The following is a 17,628-nucleotide window of genomic DNA, read 5'->3' on the forward strand; positions in this document are numbered from 1 at the left end:
CGCCGGCGCTCCGCCTCCTGCGCCAGGCGGGGGCAGCGCGGCAAAGCGTGAGCGGGGGGCAGCCCAGGAAGCAAGGAAGGGCAGGAGCAATGAAGGAAGGAAGGGCTTGGCCGCAGGCAGCAGGGCACCCTTTGCCGCCTCCCCCGCCTCCCCAAGCAGCACACGACATCCGCCGCCGCCGCTGCCGCCGCCGCCGCACCTCTCGAGCCTTCTTCTCCGCCTCCACCCGCGCCGCCTCCTCCTCCTCCTCCCTCCGCAGCTCCTCCAGCTGCACACGGCAGCGCCGCACATACTCGCGGCGGCGGGCCAGGTCTCGCTCCTGGCGGCGCGCCTCGCGCCGCTCGGCCAGCGCGCGCATGCGGGCCGCCTGCGGGGGGCGGCACGTGTGTGGTGGCGGTGGGGTGGTGGTGGTGGGGCACCAGGGCGGGGGCGGTCAGCAGCCAGGGGCCGCGCTGCCTGCTGCCCAGGCCTCGCGCCCTGCCTGGCCTGCTGCTCCAGGTGAATCAGTCCACAAGTAGCCATGCCGTGCCCGCCCCGGCTGGCATGCCCGGCACCCAGCGGCGCCTCTCACTTGAGGTCTGTGCGGTCGCGCCCGCCCTGGTCCCGGTACTTGAGCAGGTTGGTCAGGTGGTTGCGCACAATGTCGCACAGGCGGCGGAACTCGGTGGTGCGCTTGTACGCCAGGCAGAACTGCGCGGGGGCAGGGGCACGCGGGGTGGGCAGGGGGCCCGGGGCAAGGGCGGGCTGAGGCCAGGCGGCGGCAGCGCGACGACAGGCTGCTGCCTGCCCGTGCTGCCACCCGCAGCTGCCGGCACCGCGGAGCAGCACCCGTGGCGCGCAATGGCCCCGTGGCGCCACCGCCGCACCTGGCATGCGCGGGATGTGGCCATGGAGTAGAGCGCCTCCAGGCGGGAGTTGTTGCGCAGGATGTCCAGCACATTCCTGCACGCACGCGCCCAGGGAGGGGGCGGCGCAGGCAGCCAGGCATTCAGCCGGCCGCGCCGCAGGGTCGAGCGCCGCATGGGGCACCAGGCCACCGCTGCTGCTGCTGCTGCTGCGCCGGCGCCGCCCTCGGCTCGCCGCCAGAGCACGCCGACTCTGTTGCGGGCACAAGGGCGTCCCTCCCACATGTGCTGCGCATCAGCCGAATTGCAGAGCTGACCACAGCCAAACCGCACAGCAGCTTGGCCGCCACGAAATGCAAAGCAACGGTGCCGGGTCTGCCCGCTCCTCCACGGCCTGCCCGCCCGCCCGCCGCTCCCCACCTGTACGACTCCCACAGGAACTTGAACCAGGGGGTGACCATCTCGCGGTCCGTGCGGTCCTTGCTCTTCTCGCCGCTGACGTAGCTGAGCATCATCTCCTCCGGGCTCGCCTCCGCCTCCAGGTCCTCCACCGCATCCAGCTTGGCCTCCGCCGCCTTGCTGGCCTCCTCGGCCCGCTGGCTGGCCACCTGGAGCAGGTACTTGATCACGTCCTCCAGGGAGCCCACGTTCACTTGCTGGCAGGCATTGCGATAGTTGATCAGCGCGTCCTTGCACTTGCGGCCCTGCTTCATGTCCACGCAGATGTCAATGTACTTGAACATGACCTGCGACAGGAGGAGGGGCCGGGGTGGGCGACGCTGGCAAAGCATGACATGCAAGCGAGGGTGATGGCGAGGCGGCCGCCCAGCTGCGCCTCCCACCCTGCCGCACCTGCTCCAGCGCCTTGGTCCAGTTGCGCTGCTGCCGCTTGTTGGTGATGGTGTCATGCAGCGTTTGCAGGGCGTTCTGCTTCTGGCCCACGCTCAGCAGCTCGTCAGCCCGCTTGATGGCCGATTCAGGCCTCAGGCTGGGCGCCCCGCCGCGGAAGAAGCCGCCGCGGCCGGCCATCCTTGCAGGCCGGCTGCCTGGGGGGGCCTGCTGGGGCTTTCTGGATTGGGAGATGCGAGGGCCCGGTCCAGGGGGTGTTGCCGATCGTCGGAGGGACACAGGGGGGCCGTTTGCGGGCCCATCTACATTGTTGTCCCCGCTTTCCAGCGTCTCCCCGCCCAAATTCCGCCTAAAACGGGGCCTCTGGCAGGCGCCGTGCATGCTGGGGTTGAATTACACAGCAACTGCGATCGTTTACAATTCGTTGCAGCGCTGCCCCGCCCTGTGCGACACCATCGGTCCCCGTTTCCGACTGCACAAGGCAGCAGGGGACTAGGGTAGCTGCATCAGGCTTCACGCATTAAAAAAAATCGGACCGTCTGCATACCACAATGCAATGCTAGCAGCAGGGCTTGGGCCTCCTCCAGCGCTGCCCGCCGCCGCCGCCGCTGCTGCCTGCCCGCCAGGCCCGCGCCGCCGGAGTGCCATCCACGCCCAGCCCACCCCTCTGCTGGACGCTGTGGTAGAGCGGGGGGAACGCTTCCAGGAGGTGCCCTTCCATGTGCCTGGGCACAAGCGAGGCGGCGGCACGCCGCCCTGCCTGGGCCGCATGCTGGCCGGCGCTGAGCGATACGACCTCACCGAGCTGGAAGGTGGGCATAGTACATAATGCTTGCTGGACCTGTGCAGTGCAGTGTGGGAGTTTACCCGCTGGTGGCAACATCCCATGCGTTAACTGCAGGTCCGTGCTGGTGGCCGCCGGGCTCACCCAGGTTGCCTGCCCGCCTTTCCAGCCCACCACCGTGCCCGCCCTCCCATGCGGCGCAGGCCTGGACATCCTCAGCTCCCCCAGCGGCCCCATCCTGGCGGCGCAGCAGCTTGCGGCGGCGGCCTGGGGCGCGGATGCCACCTGGTTCCTGGTCAACGGCACCACCGCCGGCATCCACGCCGCCGTCATGGCCACGTGCGGCCCCGGGGACGCCCTGCTGCTGGCCCGCAACGCCCACCTGTCGGCCTTCAACGCCATGGTGCTGGCAGGCTGCACGCCCGTGTACGCTCAGCCATGCTGCGACGCGCACCTGGGCATCGCTCACCACGTGGCGCCGGCGGCGCTGGAGGCAGCGTTTGAGGCGGCTGCGCGGCAGGAGCTGAGGGTGGGGGCCGCCCTCGTGGTGTCGCCCACCTACTTTGGAGTGCTCAGCGACATTGCAGGTGGGCATGGGGCGTGAGGCGCTTGATGCGCAGGGCAGCAGCACTGCCGCGCCTCGCTGATGCCGACAAGCAGCAGCAGACGCTGTTGATGGGCGCTGGAGCGGGCCGCCTCGACACGCCGCTCAGCTGCGTGCCGCCACGCCTGCAGGCCTGGCGGCGGTGTGCCACGCGCGCGGCGTGCCGCTGCTGGTGGACGAGGCGCACGGCGCTCACCTGGGGCTGCACCCGGCGCTGCCGCCGTCTGCGCTGCAGCAGGGCGCCGACATGGCGGTGCAGTCCACCCACAAGCAGCTGTCGGCGCTGACGCAGGCGGGCATGCTGCACGTGCGGGGAGGGCGGGTGGCGCGGGAGCGCGTCAGCCGCGCTCTGCAGGTGCTGCAGTCCTCCAGCCCCAGCTACCTGCTCATGAGCTCCCTGGACGCGGCACGGGAGCAGGCCAGCACCCCGGCCGCCCACGAAGAGGCCTTAGCGGCGGCGGCCTATGCAAGGCAGCAGCTGGAGCGCTTGCCTGGCGTGCAGCTGCTGTCAGCGGGCCAGGTGGCTGGCAGCGGTGGGGTTGGTCTGGATCCCCTGCGCCTCACCATCAGCCTGCAGCAGCTGGGGCTCACAGGCTACCAGGCAGCGGCAGTGCTTGAGCAGCAGTGCGGCATTGTGGCGGAGCTCGCCACGCCCACCTGCGTGGTGCTGGCAATGGGCATTGGCAGCACGCAGCAGCACGCGCAAGCGCTGGTGGCTGCAGTGCAGCAGCTGTGCCAGCAGCATTACGGCGACAACAGCAGCAGCAGCAGCAGCAGTGCCTCCAGCAGCAGCCCGGCAGCCCCGCCTGCAGTGCCATCCACACCAGACGTGAGGCTGTCCCCACGGGATGCGTTCTTTGCGGCGGCAGAGGCGGTGCCAGCGGGGCAGGCGGGGGGCAGGATCTCGGCGGAGCTGCTGTGCCCCTACCCGCCAGGCGTGCCGGCGCTGTACCCAGGGGAGGTGATCACAGAGGTGGTGCTGCAGCAGGTGCAGGCCGTGCTGCGGCATGGCGGCACTGTCACCGGATGCAGCGATGGCAGCCTGCACACGCTGCGGGTGGTGGCTGCACCCTGACGACCACCCACTGATGGCGCTGCCCTCCATTCTCCTCCTTGCTCCGCCCCCCACCTGTAAACCACGCCACCCTGCCCGTCACTGTGTGCCTCTTGTGTCACAGTCAGTGCCGTACAGGCACGACGCTGGGCCAGCAGGCCGGCGCCAATCAATTGTCAGGCAAGGGAAGTCAAGGAAGTCGGAGAAAAGAAACAGTGAGTTTGCTGGCTGCCCAGTGGGGTGGTTGGCGTGTCACCTAAAGCTAGCGTGAGAGGGCAGGGCCCCGCAATGTCGGGAGCGGCAGCTCAGCAGGACGACAGCAGCAGCGGAGGAGGGGAGCAGAAGGAACCAACAGAGGGAGCGGGTTCAGCAACACAATGGGCCTGCTGGAAGGGAAACATGTCAGGGACGTCAGTGCTGGGAGGCGAAGGCCGCAGTAAGAAAACAGGTAGCCGCCGAAGCGGCGCAAGCGCAGCGGCAGCCGCTGCTTGGAAGCAGAAGAAGAGCGGGTGGACGGGGCTGGGTCATCACAACCGCTTCAGGCTCTTCTTCTTCTCAGCTAGCTTGGCCGCCGCCGCCTTGCTGGGCTTGGCAGCGCCCGCCCCAGCCGCAGCTGCAGAGCCCGATGCCGCTGCTGCGGGCTTGCCATCCGCTGCACCGGCCGCCGAGGTGCCATCTGCGTTGACCGCGTTGGCGCCGCCCGCTGCTGTCAGCACAGACGGCTTCTTGGCGTGGATGCTGGTCATGAGCCGCGCCTTTTTGGCAAACTCCCCAAAACCCTCCAGCAGCAGCCTGCCCGCCTCCTCATTCAGCGCTGCAGTGGCCGGCCGGGAACAGGGCGACCAGGTGAGCAGGCTGGGCTGCCACATTGGCAGGCAGCAACGCCCAGCTAGACATGCATCGAGGCTGCCAGCCTCCGCACCCACCGCGCCACCCATGCCACCGTAATTGCAACCCACCCGACTCAGCGTTGGGCTCGATGAGCAGGCAGCGGATGACAGTGAGCACATGGCGCAGGCCCAGGTCGGGCCGCCAGTCGCGCTTGAGCACGTTGACGCAGATCTCGCCCGAGGCCGACACATTGGGGTGGAAGATCTTGGTGATGAAGTAGCCTGGCAGCGGCAGTTGCAGGGGGCACACATCACAAGGAGAGGGTGAGGGGGCTGACAAGAACGCTTCGCCAAGCGACAGCATGTGGCAGTCGGCAGCAAAGCGTTGTGAACCTGGGAAGGTGCATACTAGCAGCTGGGCGACGCGCCACCGCTCAGGCAGCCCCCCTAACCCATGCCAAAGCTGCAAGCCGTACGGCCCCCACCACCCGCCCCACCTTTGGGCGGCGAGCTGGGAAACTCAGGACCAATTGCCAGCCGCATGCGGAAGAGGCCGCCCTCAAAGGGCGTGCCCGCTGCAGGCGGAGCCGACAACGTGGGGCGGGGTGAAGAAAGAGAGGGAGAGTACTGCTTTGTGGCCCAACTGTCACTGCCACTGACGACTGCCCGCCTACGCAGCACCTCAAGCGTGCCACGCCCCCAGCAGCCAGCCCTGTGCCTATTTAACCCTTACCTGGTCCCTCGTACTCGGCCTGAATATCCGTCAGGTTGTCATCATTCACCACCACCTGCGCCAGGCACCAAACAGTGACGGTGGCCCGCCGATTACAAACATCCCTGCGCTCCGTCTGCCAGCTCCGCCCTAACCCCTTGGGCGCCCCTGATGCGGTCCATCACAGCCGCTGGGGACCTTGTGTGCCATCCTGACGCTCCCCAGCCCACCTTGACACCGTCAATGGCGTTCTGGCCCAGGTCTTTGACGTCCTTGGCCAGCTTGGATAGCGCCTCCCGCGACAGGGGCTCCATGCTGCCTATGCTGCTGCCAAGAGTCCGGCGAGGGTGCTGCTGGTGTGCAGGGCTGTTGCCGACAGCTGGGGGTGGCGCTGTGGAGGAGCACGGCCCTGTAGGTGGCCGTGGATTGGCTGTGGTGTGGCAAACAGTGGGGGGAAGGGCGCAGAGTGGCCAGAAGGCGCCACCGTCCTGCCTGTACTGAGAGCATGTGGATGAAGAGGTGGCTGGGCCACACGCAACGGCCTCTGGCCAATCTGAATAGAGGCAGGCGGCACTCCAACGCGGTGAGGCGGCCAGGCAGCTCACAGCAAGGCGCGATGGCCTCTCTCGCCACCCTGCAGCGGCCAGGCTGCATGCGGGGCCAGAGCAGCAGCTCGGCAGCCGCCAGCAGCTTGGTGAAAGCGCCCAGGGCGGTCAGGGCACAGAGGCGGGCAGCTGTGACCTGCTCTGCCCACAGCAGCGGCAGCGAGGGCCCCTCCCGGCTCATCATCGCGGGCCAGCAGCCAATCTTGTCCCCTAGGTTTGTGTCGCGGAACGACCCCGCTGCGCTATGACCACACAAACCCACTCACCCACCCTCGAGCCCGCCGCCGCCGCTCCCCGCCCCCGCCCCTGCCGTGGGGCTGCCCTGCCGAACATTGCTCATGCTGCCTGCATGTGCCATTGCCATCGCCGCTGGGCTGCAGGACGCAGGACATGGCGGGTGACCCCTTTGGCCTGCTGCTGCGGCAACGCATTGTGTTCTTTGGTGGCGAGGTGCGGCGAGGGGTGGCCGGCCGGCAACGCCGGTGGCAAGCCGTGCCTTTGGGCAGAGGGGATGTCTGCAGCCTGGCCCAGCTGATATCATGAGCGACACAGAGTCGTGTGTTGATGGGCATGCAGCGCCTTGTCTGTGCTGTGCTCTGCGCGACCCATCCGTTTTGTTGGCTGGCTGCTGGCCTCCCACCCACCTCCACACCCCCTCCTCCCCGCCCGCAGGTCAACGACTTCAGCGCAGACGCCATCATCAGCCAGCTGCTGCTGCTGGACGCGCAGGACCCCACCAAGGTGGGGCGCCACACCAGCACGGCACAGCGCAACCTGCGCCCGGCACGCCACGCGGGATGCAGGCTGCCCAGCACAGCACATGCCTCGTTGCCTTGCCCACCAGCCCTGTATGCACACGCCCGCCCCCGCCCCCCTGCCCCGCCCCCCACAGGACATCAAGATGTTCATCAACTCCCCCGGCGGCAGCGTGACCGCGGGCATGGGCATCTACGACGCCATGATGATGTGCCGCGCAGACGTGCAGACCTACTGCTTCGGCCTGGCCGCCTCCATGGGCGCCTTCCTGCTGGGCGCGGGCACGCGCGGCAAGCGCTACTCCATGCCCAACGCGCGCATCATGATCCACCAGCCGCTGGGCGGCGCCAGCGGGGCTGCCGTGGACATTGAGATCCAGGCCAAGGAGATTATGTACCACAAGGCCAACCTCAACCGCATCATGTCGCAGTACACGGGGCAGCCCATCGAGAAGGTGCGGCGCCGGGGCACAGCGGCTGCCAGGCGCTCGACCGCGCCCCTCCGCATGCCGCCGCCACGCCGCACCCCACCCCCGCCCGCCTGCCCCCCTCCCGCGCCCCGCCGCAGATTGAGGAGGACACGGACCGCGACCGGTACATGTCTCCTTTGGAGGCCAAGAACTACGGCCTGATTGACAGCCTTGTGGGCGGCGACGAGGCGGTGTTTCCAGTGGAAGGCTTCCCCCCCCCCTTTCCCCAAACCCAAGGAGCAGTAGTTCAATGGGGGGGACGAGGCCTGGAGGGACGGCAGCCGCGGCAGCAGGTGGCGGCGGGGGGGGGGGGCGTCATGGGTGGGCGCCGCCATGGGGCGGCGCAAGCTGTCTGTGTGAGGGGTGGCAGCCCGCGGCATGCTCTCGAACTGGCCGCCCTAAGCAAGTGGGATCCACGCCGCCGCCACTCTTCACCGACCCGCCTGCTCCGCCGCTGCCCTGCTTTGGGGCAGGTTTGTGAAGCCGTTGGAGCCCCACACGGAGAAGGTGTCCACCAACTGAGGTGGCCCGCTGGCTCGCTGAGCGCGGGCGCCTGTTCTCTGGCGGCGCCCGCCCGCCGCCCGCGCCGGCACGGCTCTGCCGCCAGTGCCCCACGTGTGTCACATTCTCTGTAACTATACTCGCCACGCTCTCCAGGCCAGCCAGCAGCCACAGAGGAGCGGGAAACAGGGGGACCCTGGCCTGCACAGCGTGGCACGGGCATGAACTTCTCCTTCCTGACCTGACCAGGGTGCATCGGGCTGTGGATTGTTGCAATCGGAGGTAAAGAGCAGGAGCACTCGTTAGCAGCGCCCACATCGCGCTCCCCTCGTCAGCACACTTCAGCATGTTTGGTGGACGCGGTGGTCGCGGCGGTGGCCGTGATGGCGGTCGCGGCAGGGGCGGTGGCGGTGAGCAGAGGCCGCTGCACCTGCACCATGCATGCATGCAACGGGGTGGAGAGGGACAGAGGCCCCCAGCGGGCCAGTTGCCAGCAGCAGGCCGGCCCCTGCATCGAGCACGCGCCACCCAGGCCCCACTGGGCCACTGCTGGCAGCGGAACCCCTCCGCCGCCGCCACTGCCCGCCCTCGGTTGCCCGCTCGCAGCACACCGGCTGCTGCCTGTTTCTGGCTGCGCAGCAAGATTCGCTTGCATTTCGGCACTGAAGCTGCCCGCACACCTTCATCTGCAGGCCGCTTTGGCGCCGGCGGCCGTGGCGGCGGCCGCGGCGGGGTGTCCAAGTTTGGCGGCCGCGGCGGCGGCCGCGGAGGGCGCGACGGCGGCCGCGGTGGCCGCGGCGGCGGCCGCGGCGGCGGCCGCGGGGGCCGCGGTGGCATGAAGGGCGGCGCCAAGGTGGTGGTGGAGGGGCACCGCCACGCCGGCATCTTCATCGCGCGCGGCAAGGAGGACGCGCTGGTCACCCGCAACATGGCGCCGGGGGAGAGCGTGTACGGCGAGAAGCGGGTGTCGGTGGAGCAGGTGGGCCCCGGCGCCGCGGCCGGCGCATGGCACCAGCCCGTTTGCCGCCGCACGCATCGACAAAGCGGGGCGGCAGCGTGCGTGCCAGCGCCGGAGAGCCTGGCCGCCAGCGCGCCTCCCCAGCCCGCTCGCCACGGCAGCCTGCCCACCTGCCCGCCCCATGCCCGCCTGCAGGAGGGCGGCGAGAAGATTGAGTACCGCGTGTGGAACCCGTTCCGCTCCAAGCTGGCGGCCGCGGTGCTGGCGGGCGTGGACAACATCCACATCAAGCCCGGCGCCAGGGTGCTCTACCTGGGCGCCGCCTCGGGCACCTCTGTGTCCCACGTGTCGGACGTGGTGGGGCCGGAGGGCTGCGTGTACGCGGTGGAGTTCTCGCACCGCAGGTGAGGGGCTGGGGTGGGGCTGGGCTGGAGGGATGGTGGGTGGATGGGGAGCCGGGGGTGGCGCACAAGGGCTGGCAGGGGCAGGGCTGGCCGGCAGAGGAGGGGTGGCAGGTGCAGGGCGGGCGGGAGGGTGTAGGCGCGGCCCCCCACCCCCCTCCTCCTCCCTGCCCTCCCTCCCCACCCATCCTTCACCCGCGCAGCGGCCGCGACCTGGTCAACATGGCCAAGAAGCGGCCCAACGTGATCCCCATCATCGAGGACGCGCGGCACCCGCAGAAGTACCGCATGCTGGTGCCCATGGTGGACGTGGTGTTTGCCGACGTGGCGCAGCCAGACCAGGCGAGACGCGCAGCGCCCTGCAGGGGGGGACAAAGCGGGGCAGGCCGGACGTGGGGCAGGCTGCGCAACCAGCCAGGCAGGCATTCGGGCGGGCAGGCGGGGCCCAGCAGCCCCACCCGGTGCTCGCCTCTTGACCTGCGCCACGCCTGGCTCCCCCCCCCCCCCCCCGCAGGCGCGCATCGTGGGCCTCAACGCCCAGTACTTCCTCAAGAACGGCGGCTTCTTCGTCATCTCCATCAAGGCCTCGTGCATCGACTCCACCGCGCCCCCCGAGGCCGTGTTTGCCCGCGAGGTCAAGAAGCTGCAGGAGCAGCAACTCAAGCCCAAGGAGCAGGTGGGGAGCTGGGGGGGTGGAGTATGTGTAAGGAGGGAGGGGCGGCGCGCATGGCCTCGCCGTGTGCCCGCTGGCGGCATGCGGCCGCCTGCGGCTGTGGGGCCGCCGCCAGCCCGCTGCGCCCGCCGCCTGCACCTGCATCTCGCCCGGCCTGAGTGAAGACCTGTTACACACAGAGATGCTTTGGCCCCGCACGCCTCGCGGCGCGCACCCTGGGCCGCTGCGCGTGACCCTTCTTCCATGACTCTGACAGGCCGCCCCTGCCTGCACGCCACGCGCATGCATGCCGTCATGCCTCTCACATCCAGTTGCTGCGCCAGCTTCCTCATTTGTGGCTTCTACTGAGCACAGCCCGCCGTGCCCCTCCCCCCGCCCCCGTGTGGCCTGCAGGTCACGCTGGAGCCTTATGAGCGCGACCACGCGGTGGTGGTGGGCGTGTACCGGCCGCAGAAGAAGAAGGAGCAGTGATCGGGCGGTGCTGGGGGGCGGCAGGAGCGCCGCTAGCACGGCACGAGTCCTCTGGTGCCCCTGCCCCTCGCATCCCCAGCCTGTATTTCTGTCACATCTCTGGTCCTTGTTTGCTCTTTGCTCTCTCTCTCTCTTTCTTGCTCCCTGCCTCACACCTCTTAGGTTTCACTAGTCCACCAACCGCGCCGTGCCTCCCTCTGCCCCCTGGGCGCTGCACGTGATGCCACCAAGCCCTTTGTGCTGCAAGCTGCAGCAGGCGGAAGGGGAGGCGTCCCACCTGACATGCTGTTTGTTTACAGGCGCCAACAACATTGACAACAACAGCACTGCAGCCCAAAAGGGCGGCAGCCAACATCATGTAACAGAAAACAGAAAGGTTACAGGGCATTATGCTTTCAAGCTGAGTAAATTGCCAGACGACTCAACATGAAGGAGCACACGTTGACACCAGCAGCGACCTGGAATGATGCGCGTCAGCAGCTGCCTTTGCTGCCACAGCTGCCGCACTCCCTCATCCCACCAGCATGGTCAGCTGCTGCGTTGCTGCTCGCCCAGGAGGCGAAGCAGGTACAAGAAGAGGTTAACTGCAGACAGGCAAGCATGCAGAGAAATGAGACATGCAACGTGCATCAGGCAGCCAGGCTGGCAACACAGCAACACTGGTGCACGCAACCAGGCTGGAACCAAAAACTGCAGCAGGCGGCCACTCACTGATGTCTAGGTAAATGGTTATGGCTGCAGGTTGGGGCAGGCAAGCGCAGGCGATTGGGGCAGGTGAGCAGGGACATGATGCCGGCCACGATGCCCCACCACCCCCACCATCACTACCACACGCACATAGCAAGCACACACCCCACCTGCCCAGATGTAGTCGTCGAGGTCAAAGCGCGATATGAGCAGCTGGGTGTCAAACACGAGGTAGAAACTGCAGGGAGGCGGGCACAGAGGCGAGCACAGAACTCGGCAACATGCTGGGGAGGCCGATCGTGAGGGCAGGGCATCGGCAGCAAGCTTGGGCAGCCATACACCCCCCACCCCAACCCTTGCCTGAACAGGATGGCGCCCAGCAGCGCAAAGATGGTGCGCCCCACGGGGCCGGGCGGGAAGATGAGCTGGATGAATGACCACACGACCATGGCCAGCAGGCAGCCATACAGTGCTGGGCCTGCAGCACGAGTGCGCACACAGCTGCTGAGTGGCTGCGACTGCGCAGGAGTGCAAGCGCTGCAGCGGTGCAAGGGCTGCAGCGCATGATGCTGGAGCGCTGCTGTCAAGGCGGCGGCGTACCCATGAACGTCAGGTCTGTGCCTTGCCGCGTCGCATGGAATGCGTACAGGGTGAGCCCCAGCACGACAGCAGCTGTGAGGAACAGGGCCTGAAGCGTGCCAACAAACGGGGGGGGGCAGGCAGCGCGTGAGTGCGGCGCACACCAGGACACGCCCCACCATGCATAAAGCAGGTGGGCCGCAGTAGCGATGCGCATGGCCTGCCCGCCACATGCCAAGCCGGCCCTCACCTCCAGGACGATGGCTGGCTGGTAGAAGCTGCAGGTCATGCCGACGGTGACTGCATGCAAAGCGGGCCGGGCGGGAGCCATGAGGGTCATGCCTCAGGCGCAGGGCAGAGCTGGCACACGCACGCCCGCAGCTCTGATCGCCCCGCCTGCGCCAGCACACGTCACCTGAGAACAGCGTGGTCCAGATGCCCAGCATGATGAGGTTGTGTGGGTGGGTGGTGCGCCAGATGTACAGCGGGATGAGCGCCAGGATGGAGACGAGCAGGAGCGCGATCTGGATGCCGAAGTTTTGCAGCAGGAAGTGCTGGACCGAGGCGTTCATGACCACGGTGGCCGCCACCATGGTGGTCAGCACCAGCTGCACGGCGATGATGCCGTAGACCTGCAGGGCCGGCGCGGGCAAGCATGCTGGTTGCGACACCAAGGGGCAGGCATGCTGTTAGCGGCGGCGACATCAAGGGGCCGCGCCTGCCGCTGCTGCTGGAAGCGCTCCAGCCGCGGCACCAGCAGCCCAGCCTGTGGCTGGTCGCTGTGGCACCCTGCACCTTGCGAATGAATCCCCATCTCAGCGCGTTGTCCAGGCTGTCCGCCCCCGGGTACAGCGGCATGCCCGTCTCCACATCCTGGCCGCCGCCGCCGCCAAACTGCCAGAATCGCTGCACGGCAGGGTGGCAAGATCGAGGCGGGTCAGCGCGTGGAAATGAATGCCGCCGCGCCAGCAGAGCAGGGGCAGGAGGCAGCGCGGGCAGCAGGATGAAGAGCGGCGGCGGCGGCTCGCAGGCGGGCGGCGGCGTGGTGCAGGCATGCCTGCAGGCAGGCAGCGCCGCTGCCCCCACGCAGCGAGCCTTCAGTGAGCACACGGGCACTGCCCCCGCTCCCCTGGAGGCTTGCCCAGCGAGGGTTCCGGACATGTGGGTGATCTGGAGAAGCCCCCCGATCCCTCGTGCCCCGACAGCACACCCACGGTGCACCAGCAGCAGCTGGGATGGGCGGGGCGCCCAAACGACCAGGCACCGTGTTTCACCTTGTCCGTCCCCACGCCCATCTCTCTCAGGTCTCTCCTCAGCAGCTGTTCAGTCCAGTGACGCAATGAATGGGAGGCCGAGAAGGCCGGGCATGCTGACTGGGTGAGCCTGCATGGGGCTCAAAAATGCCTCTCTTCATCGCCATCTCCACTGCTTGCCCCCATTGTTCCCTGCTCCTCCTTTACCGCTCCAATGCCCACCAAGCGGCCAGGCGTGATCACCGGCGTCCCTTCCAGCAGCTACAAGGTGAGAGGGTGCGACTGCGTTGCGGCCTGACTGCGCCTGTCGCCTACGCTCAGCCCCTCGCCTGCTTCACGCTGCAGAACGACGACATGTCGCAGAACTTGGATGCAGAGATGGCCGCAATCGAGGCCGAGGCAAGGGGGCGACTGAGCCGCACCCGCCGCTCCGACGTCGCCGCTTTGCAACCTGCTTCCCTGACTCTCGCCCTGCCGTGCCCATCACTGCTGCTGCTGCAGGTGGGCGAGCTGGAGCTCATGATGATGGAGCAGGAGCAGGTGAGCCCGGCAGCGAGCGTTCAGTGCCTTCTGACCGCGGGTTTGACCCGACCTGACCTGATCTATGCATTGACCTGCTTGCCTTGCTTGCTGTCTCATTGTTGCATCCCTGCAGGCTGGCAGCGACGACGGCGAGCAGAGCAGTGATGCCCCGGCAGAGCAGGCGGCCGTGGAGGAGGAGGTGAGCGCCCGCCTGCCGGTGCCGCAACCTGTGCTTGCAGACTGGTCAATGCAGCCGTGCTGCTTGCCCTGGCACGCAAACACGCTGCCCCCATCTGCCCATGGAGCCTGCAGGTGGCCGAGCAGGCCGAGGGGGCCGCCTGCAACGAGGCGGGTGCTGAGGAGGAGCCCATCGCCGAGTCGGCCGAGGCCGAGGGTGAGGAACCTGCCTGCGCCGGCAGCCCTCACGTCCTGCTGGAGGCGGCTGCCCCGGAGGCGGGTGCTGCAGAGGAGCCGGGCGCCGAGGAGCCTGCCGCTGCCGACGCCTCCAGCCCGCCGCCCGAGGCTGAGCCCGCCGGCAAGGGCCCCGCAGCGTCTGGTGCTGCCAGCGGCGTCAAGAAGCCGGCCGTCGGCCTCAAGCGCAAGGGCTTTGCGGTGAGTGGGTGCTGGCGCTCAGGGTGGCGATGGCCGCCGCTTGCCTGCCTGGTTGACCAGCACCCAGCTTGTTGCTGTCGCATCATGACCCCTTGCTGAATTGCGCGCAACCTGCACCCATCTCCACACCTGCAGGCCCCCAGGGCAGCTGCTACCAGCGGCGAGCCCAAGACCGCTGCCACTGTGCCAGCCAAGTCGGGAGCAGCTCCCGCCAAGGTGGCAGCGGTGCCCACCAAGAAGGCCAAGGTGGGTGCTGGTGGCGTGGGTGCTGGGTGCTGCGCTTCTGATGCAATCACTAGGCTGAGGCTGCAGAGGGGAGCCGGCGCACCAACCACAGCTCCCATCCCCTGTCAAGATGCAGGGCCGCCCTGCCCCGCCTGCCGAGCCCGCGGACGAGGCGCAGGAGAAGGAGAACGTGGACAAGCAGCCAGGTGGGTGCAAGGTAGAGGACATGAGCAGTGGAGCACGGAGGGGATCACTGTGTGGCACGGTCACCTGGGTGCTGGCCTGCTTGACCAGGCGTGGGGTGCGGCACACAGCACCTATAAACCGCTGGTGTGCTCTGATCGATCAGCTGCAGAGACCAAGCAGGCTGAGCCCAAGGCAGCTGCCGCCAAGCCCAAGGTGGCGGCCGCAGCCAAGACCAAGGCCACGCCCAAGCCCAAGCCCACGGCAGCAGCTGCCGCTGGCAAGGCTGGTGTGGCTGAGGAGGGCGGGGAGGCGGCTCCCAAGGTCAAGCGCCCGCTGAATGCCTACATGCAATACGTCAACGCCAACCGCGGCCAGGTCAAGGGTGAGGCAGGCCTGGCAGCCTGCTGCGCCAGCGGCAGCAGCCGAGGTGCAGCCCTGCTCGACGCCGCGGTGGTGATTGCGCTGTGCCTGACCCGCCGCCACTGCCGGCCGGCCGGCTTGCCTGCCCCCTGCAGCTGACCACCCCGAGCTGGGCAACAAGGAGCTGACCAGCAAGCTTGGGGAGCTGTACCGTGGGCTGGGTGCTGAGGAGAAAAAGAAGTATGAGGTGAGGAACGGCGGCTGCTGCGTGGGCTGGGGGCGCCCAGGTTGTGTTGCATGCTGCTTGCCCCACGGCTGCCTGACACTGCTGGCCACTGACGGACATGCGTGCCCCCACATGCTGGGTCGTCACCCGCAGGATGCGGCGGCGGCAGACAAGCAGCGGTACGTGGAGGAGGTGGAGGCGGCGGGGCCGCAGCCCAAGAAGGCCAAGGGGCCCAAGCTGCCGCACACCAAAGTGAGCGCTGGTGCTGCTGCCGCCGTGCTGCTAAGTCTCCACTGCTAGCCTTGACTCATGCCTGCTCGCAGCCATGACCTGGTCCGCCACCATGACATGCATGGAACCCTCCTCTGCCCTGCCTCCCCGCTGCTGCAGTCAGCCTACCAGCTGTTCACGGCGGAGCGGATGCCCGCGATCAAAGCCGAGAACCCCAAGGTGGGAGGAGGCAGCAGGGCTGGGCTGCGCACCTGCATGCCTTCCAGCCTCGCCGCCTTTGGCTGCCACCTACCACCTGCCTGCTGCCGCCGCCTGTGGCGCAGGCGGGCATGCCCGAGATCAGCAAGCTGATGAGCGCGGCCTGGAAGGAGTGCTCCGAGGAGGACAAGGCGCCCTTTGTTCAGAAGGCCAAGGTGTGTGCTGGGTGGGCTGGGCCGGTCCATCTGCCCCTTGGCTGCCTGCCATCCTCGAGGCCTGACCTCAGCATGTGCCCTGTGCACCTGCAGGAGCTCAAGGCGGAGGCCAAGGCGGCAGCGGCGGCTGGCGGCAGCGCTGACGGTGAGGAGGCGGCTGAGGCCAAGAAGAAGAAGCGTGCAGCGGGCGGCGGCGAAGGCCCCATCCGCAAGCGTGCCAAGGCCGGCACAGGTGGGTTGGATGGTGGCAGAGGGGGCTTGGCCAGCCGGACAGGGCGCAAATTGCGACTGAGGAGCCTGCCTGCTGATGCTGCATCCTGCTGCAGGTGGCAAGAAGGCTGCTGCCGCGGCTGCTGAGGACGCCGAGCAGGATGAGGAGGGGGAGGAGGTGGCGCCCGCCTCCAGCCATGAGGAGGAGGCAGGAGGGGAGGAGAGCGATGACGAAGAGGAGCGCATGGTGAGGCGGCAGGGCTGGCGCGGCTAGCAGTTCCGCCAGACTTGGCCGCCACCGTCTCAGGCTGCCATCCTCTTGTCCCGCATGCGTCACACCTGCCTGACGGTGCGGCCGCCCCTGCTGCAGGCGTGCGACTGGGGGAGCCACCCCGCGGAGTACATCCTGTCTGAGACCTCCACCGGCAAGTACCTGGTCATGCGCCAGGGGCTGGGCTTCACCGAGTACGGCCTGGTGGGTGGGTTGGGGTGGGGTGGGGGGTGGGCGCTCGAGGCTGGCATGTGTTGGACTGGCAGCCGGGCAGCTCAAGTGCCATCTGCGCGCTGCTGGCTCACGCACGCCCGCCCCACCCCGCCCTGCAGGTGGACGCGGCGGCCGCCAAGGCGCAGCGCCTGGGAGCTGCCCCCGGCGCGCCTGCCTGCCCCGTGCCTCTGGCCATGGTGGAGGAGTACGAGGCCTTCAAGAAGGACTTCAGGCGGGAGATTCACGATAACCTGGGTGGGTGGAGGGCGGCGTGGGCGTGGCTGGCTGCCTGCCTGCCTGTCCGCGCTGGTGCAGGGGTGGCCGGGGTGCCATGCTGATGATCGGTCTTATGCTGCTGCCACCCGCCCTGCCTGCAGACGGCGGCGAGCTGGTGCTGGACGACCTGCCGCGCGGCTCGGTGCTTGAGAGGTGGGTGTGGGGGCGGCAGGCGGGCGGCAGTGGCTGGCGGGGGCAGCCTGGAGCGGCCTCCCTCACGCCACGCCTCTTTGCTGGCTCCCATGCAGCTGCCTTCTGCTGGGCCAGCTGCGGCGCCCCACCTATGAGCTCAACCGCGTGCCCAAGAACGACACCAAGATGGCGGTGAGCAGCAGGAGGGGGTGGCAGGGGTGCCCACGCCTGCTGCGCTTGTGCAGATACAAAGACAATGCTTCCCAGGCACCACACACCTCCCCTGCCACCCTTCCTGCACAGGTGCCGATGCTGCGCATGTGTGCTGTGGTGCAGCGCATGCTGATGGTGGAGCGCGGGCGCAGCCAGCAGGTGCGGCGCTCGGCGCTGGCGGGCAGCACTGCTGCCTTCTGCCTCCTGCCCTGCCCTCCCTCACTGCCACTCTGCCGACTGCCGCGCCCCGCAGAAAGAGCAGCAGCTGCTGGAGAAGGTGCGCGGGCTGGAGGAGGAGCTCGCCGCTGTGCAGGGGCAGGGCGCCAGCGGCAGCAGTGGCGGCCTGAGCAAGATGGCGGCGGAGCTCAGCCCCAGCACCGCCAAGGCCGTGGGGGCGGAGGCTTAGGCTAGGCGGGAACCGTGACCCACCAGCAAGTAACTTGTAACTTATCTGTCCTGCATTTTACACATGCGACTGCTTAACGGTATACTTGATTCAAGAGAGCA

At 68.2% G+C, this 17,628-nt stretch overlaps 8 protein-coding genes across 8 annotated transcripts in view; 4 read left to right on the forward strand and 4 right to left on the reverse strand.

Moving 5' to 3' along the window:
* Positions 1-623: 623 nt before the first annotated feature.
* CHLNCDRAFT_21333 (hypothetical protein) lies at positions 624-1,874 on the reverse strand (the record flags this gene model as incomplete). The annotated part of the gene is made up of 3 exons (XM_005849666.1): positions 624-942; positions 1,266-1,591; positions 1,698-1,874. 3 exons carry the CDS (start codon positions 1,872-1,874, stop codon positions 624-626), a joined length of 822 nt encoding a protein of 273 aa, XP_005849728.1.
* Positions 1,875-2,092: 218 nt separating this feature from the next.
* CHLNCDRAFT_57183 (hypothetical protein) lies at positions 2,093-4,229 on the forward strand. Its single transcript, XM_005849395.1, has 3 exons — positions 2,093-2,506; positions 2,682-3,065; positions 3,214-4,229. The coding sequence occupies exons 1-3, from the start codon at positions 2,251-2,253 to the stop codon at positions 4,155-4,157; spliced, it is 1,584 nt and encodes a 527-aa protein (XP_005849457.1). The 5' UTR covers positions 2,093-2,250; the 3' UTR covers positions 4,158-4,229.
* An 11-nt stretch (positions 4,230-4,240) lies between these two features.
* On the reverse strand, positions 4,241-5,992 carry CHLNCDRAFT_56059 (hypothetical protein; the record flags this gene model as incomplete). Its single annotated transcript, XM_005849667.1, has 5 exons — positions 4,241-4,950; positions 5,096-5,248; positions 5,464-5,541; positions 5,700-5,754; positions 5,909-5,992. The coding sequence occupies 5 exons, from the start codon at positions 5,990-5,992 to the stop codon at positions 4,664-4,666; spliced, it is 657 nt and encodes a 218-aa protein (XP_005849729.1). The 3' UTR covers positions 4,241-4,663.
* A 302-nt stretch (positions 5,993-6,294) lies between these two features.
* CHLNCDRAFT_142728 (hypothetical protein) lies at positions 6,295-8,030 on the forward strand (the record flags this gene model as incomplete). Its single annotated transcript, XM_005849396.1, has 6 exons — positions 6,295-6,497; positions 6,664-6,733; positions 6,956-7,024; positions 7,176-7,493; positions 7,607-7,701; positions 7,982-8,030. The coding sequence occupies 6 exons, from the start codon at positions 6,295-6,297 to the stop codon at positions 8,028-8,030; spliced, it is 804 nt and encodes a 267-aa protein (XP_005849458.1).
* Positions 8,031-8,361: 331 nt separating this feature from the next.
* Positions 8,362-10,731, forward strand: CHLNCDRAFT_30273 (hypothetical protein). The gene is made up of 6 exons (XM_005849397.1): positions 8,362-8,419; positions 8,702-8,988; positions 9,163-9,371; positions 9,572-9,692; positions 9,883-10,044; positions 10,435-10,731. The coding sequence occupies exons 2-6, from the start codon at positions 8,845-8,847 to the stop codon at positions 10,510-10,512; spliced, it is 714 nt and encodes a 237-aa protein (XP_005849459.1). The 5' UTR covers positions 8,362-8,419; positions 8,702-8,844; the 3' UTR covers positions 10,513-10,731.
* Positions 10,732-10,871: 140 nt separating this feature from the next.
* CHLNCDRAFT_59619 (hypothetical protein) lies at positions 10,872-13,107 on the reverse strand. The gene is made up of 9 exons (XM_005849668.1): positions 13,053-13,107; positions 12,574-12,684; positions 12,194-12,410; positions 12,029-12,078; positions 11,800-11,887; positions 11,560-11,677; positions 11,370-11,437; positions 11,224-11,247; positions 10,872-11,096 (listed from the first exon to the last, which is right to left on the reverse strand). The coding sequence occupies exons 1-9, from the start codon at positions 13,071-13,073 to the stop codon at positions 11,041-11,043; spliced, it is 753 nt and encodes a 250-aa protein (XP_005849730.1). The 5' UTR covers positions 13,074-13,107; the 3' UTR covers positions 10,872-11,040.
* Positions 13,108-13,245: 138 nt separating this feature from the next.
* Positions 13,246-17,527, forward strand: CHLNCDRAFT_142731 (hypothetical protein; the record flags this gene model as incomplete). The annotated part of the gene is made up of 19 exons (XM_005849398.1): positions 13,246-13,299; positions 13,377-13,571; positions 13,687-13,752; positions 13,866-14,165; positions 14,301-14,411; positions 14,551-14,596; positions 14,746-14,958; positions 15,092-15,183; positions 15,316-15,414; positions 15,553-15,612; positions 15,717-15,806; positions 15,900-16,038; positions 16,133-16,263; positions 16,387-16,491; positions 16,620-16,755; positions 16,878-16,929; positions 17,025-17,100; positions 17,212-17,280; positions 17,375-17,527. The coding sequence occupies 19 exons, from the start codon at positions 13,246-13,248 to the stop codon at positions 17,525-17,527; spliced, it is 2,187 nt and encodes a 728-aa protein (XP_005849460.1).
* Positions 17,528-17,568: 41 nt separating this feature from the next.
* Positions 17,569-17,628, reverse strand: part of CHLNCDRAFT_142732 (expressed protein) — a gene marked incomplete at both ends in the record, with an annotated part of 2,126 nt that continues 2,066 nt past the window's right edge. The window contains one exon of the mRNA XM_005849669.1: positions 17,569-17,577. Coding sequence (XP_005849731.1) covers positions 17,569-17,577 — 9 coding nt within the window. The remainder of the gene's footprint in view (positions 17,578-17,628) is intronic.

This window comes from Chlorella variabilis (genome assembly GCF_000147415.1).
Source record: "Chlorella variabilis unplaced genomic scaffold CHLNCscaffold_5, whole genome shotgun sequence".
In the NCBI taxonomy this organism is placed as follows: domain Eukaryota; kingdom Viridiplantae; phylum Chlorophyta; class Trebouxiophyceae; order Chlorellales; family Chlorellaceae; genus Chlorella; species Chlorella variabilis.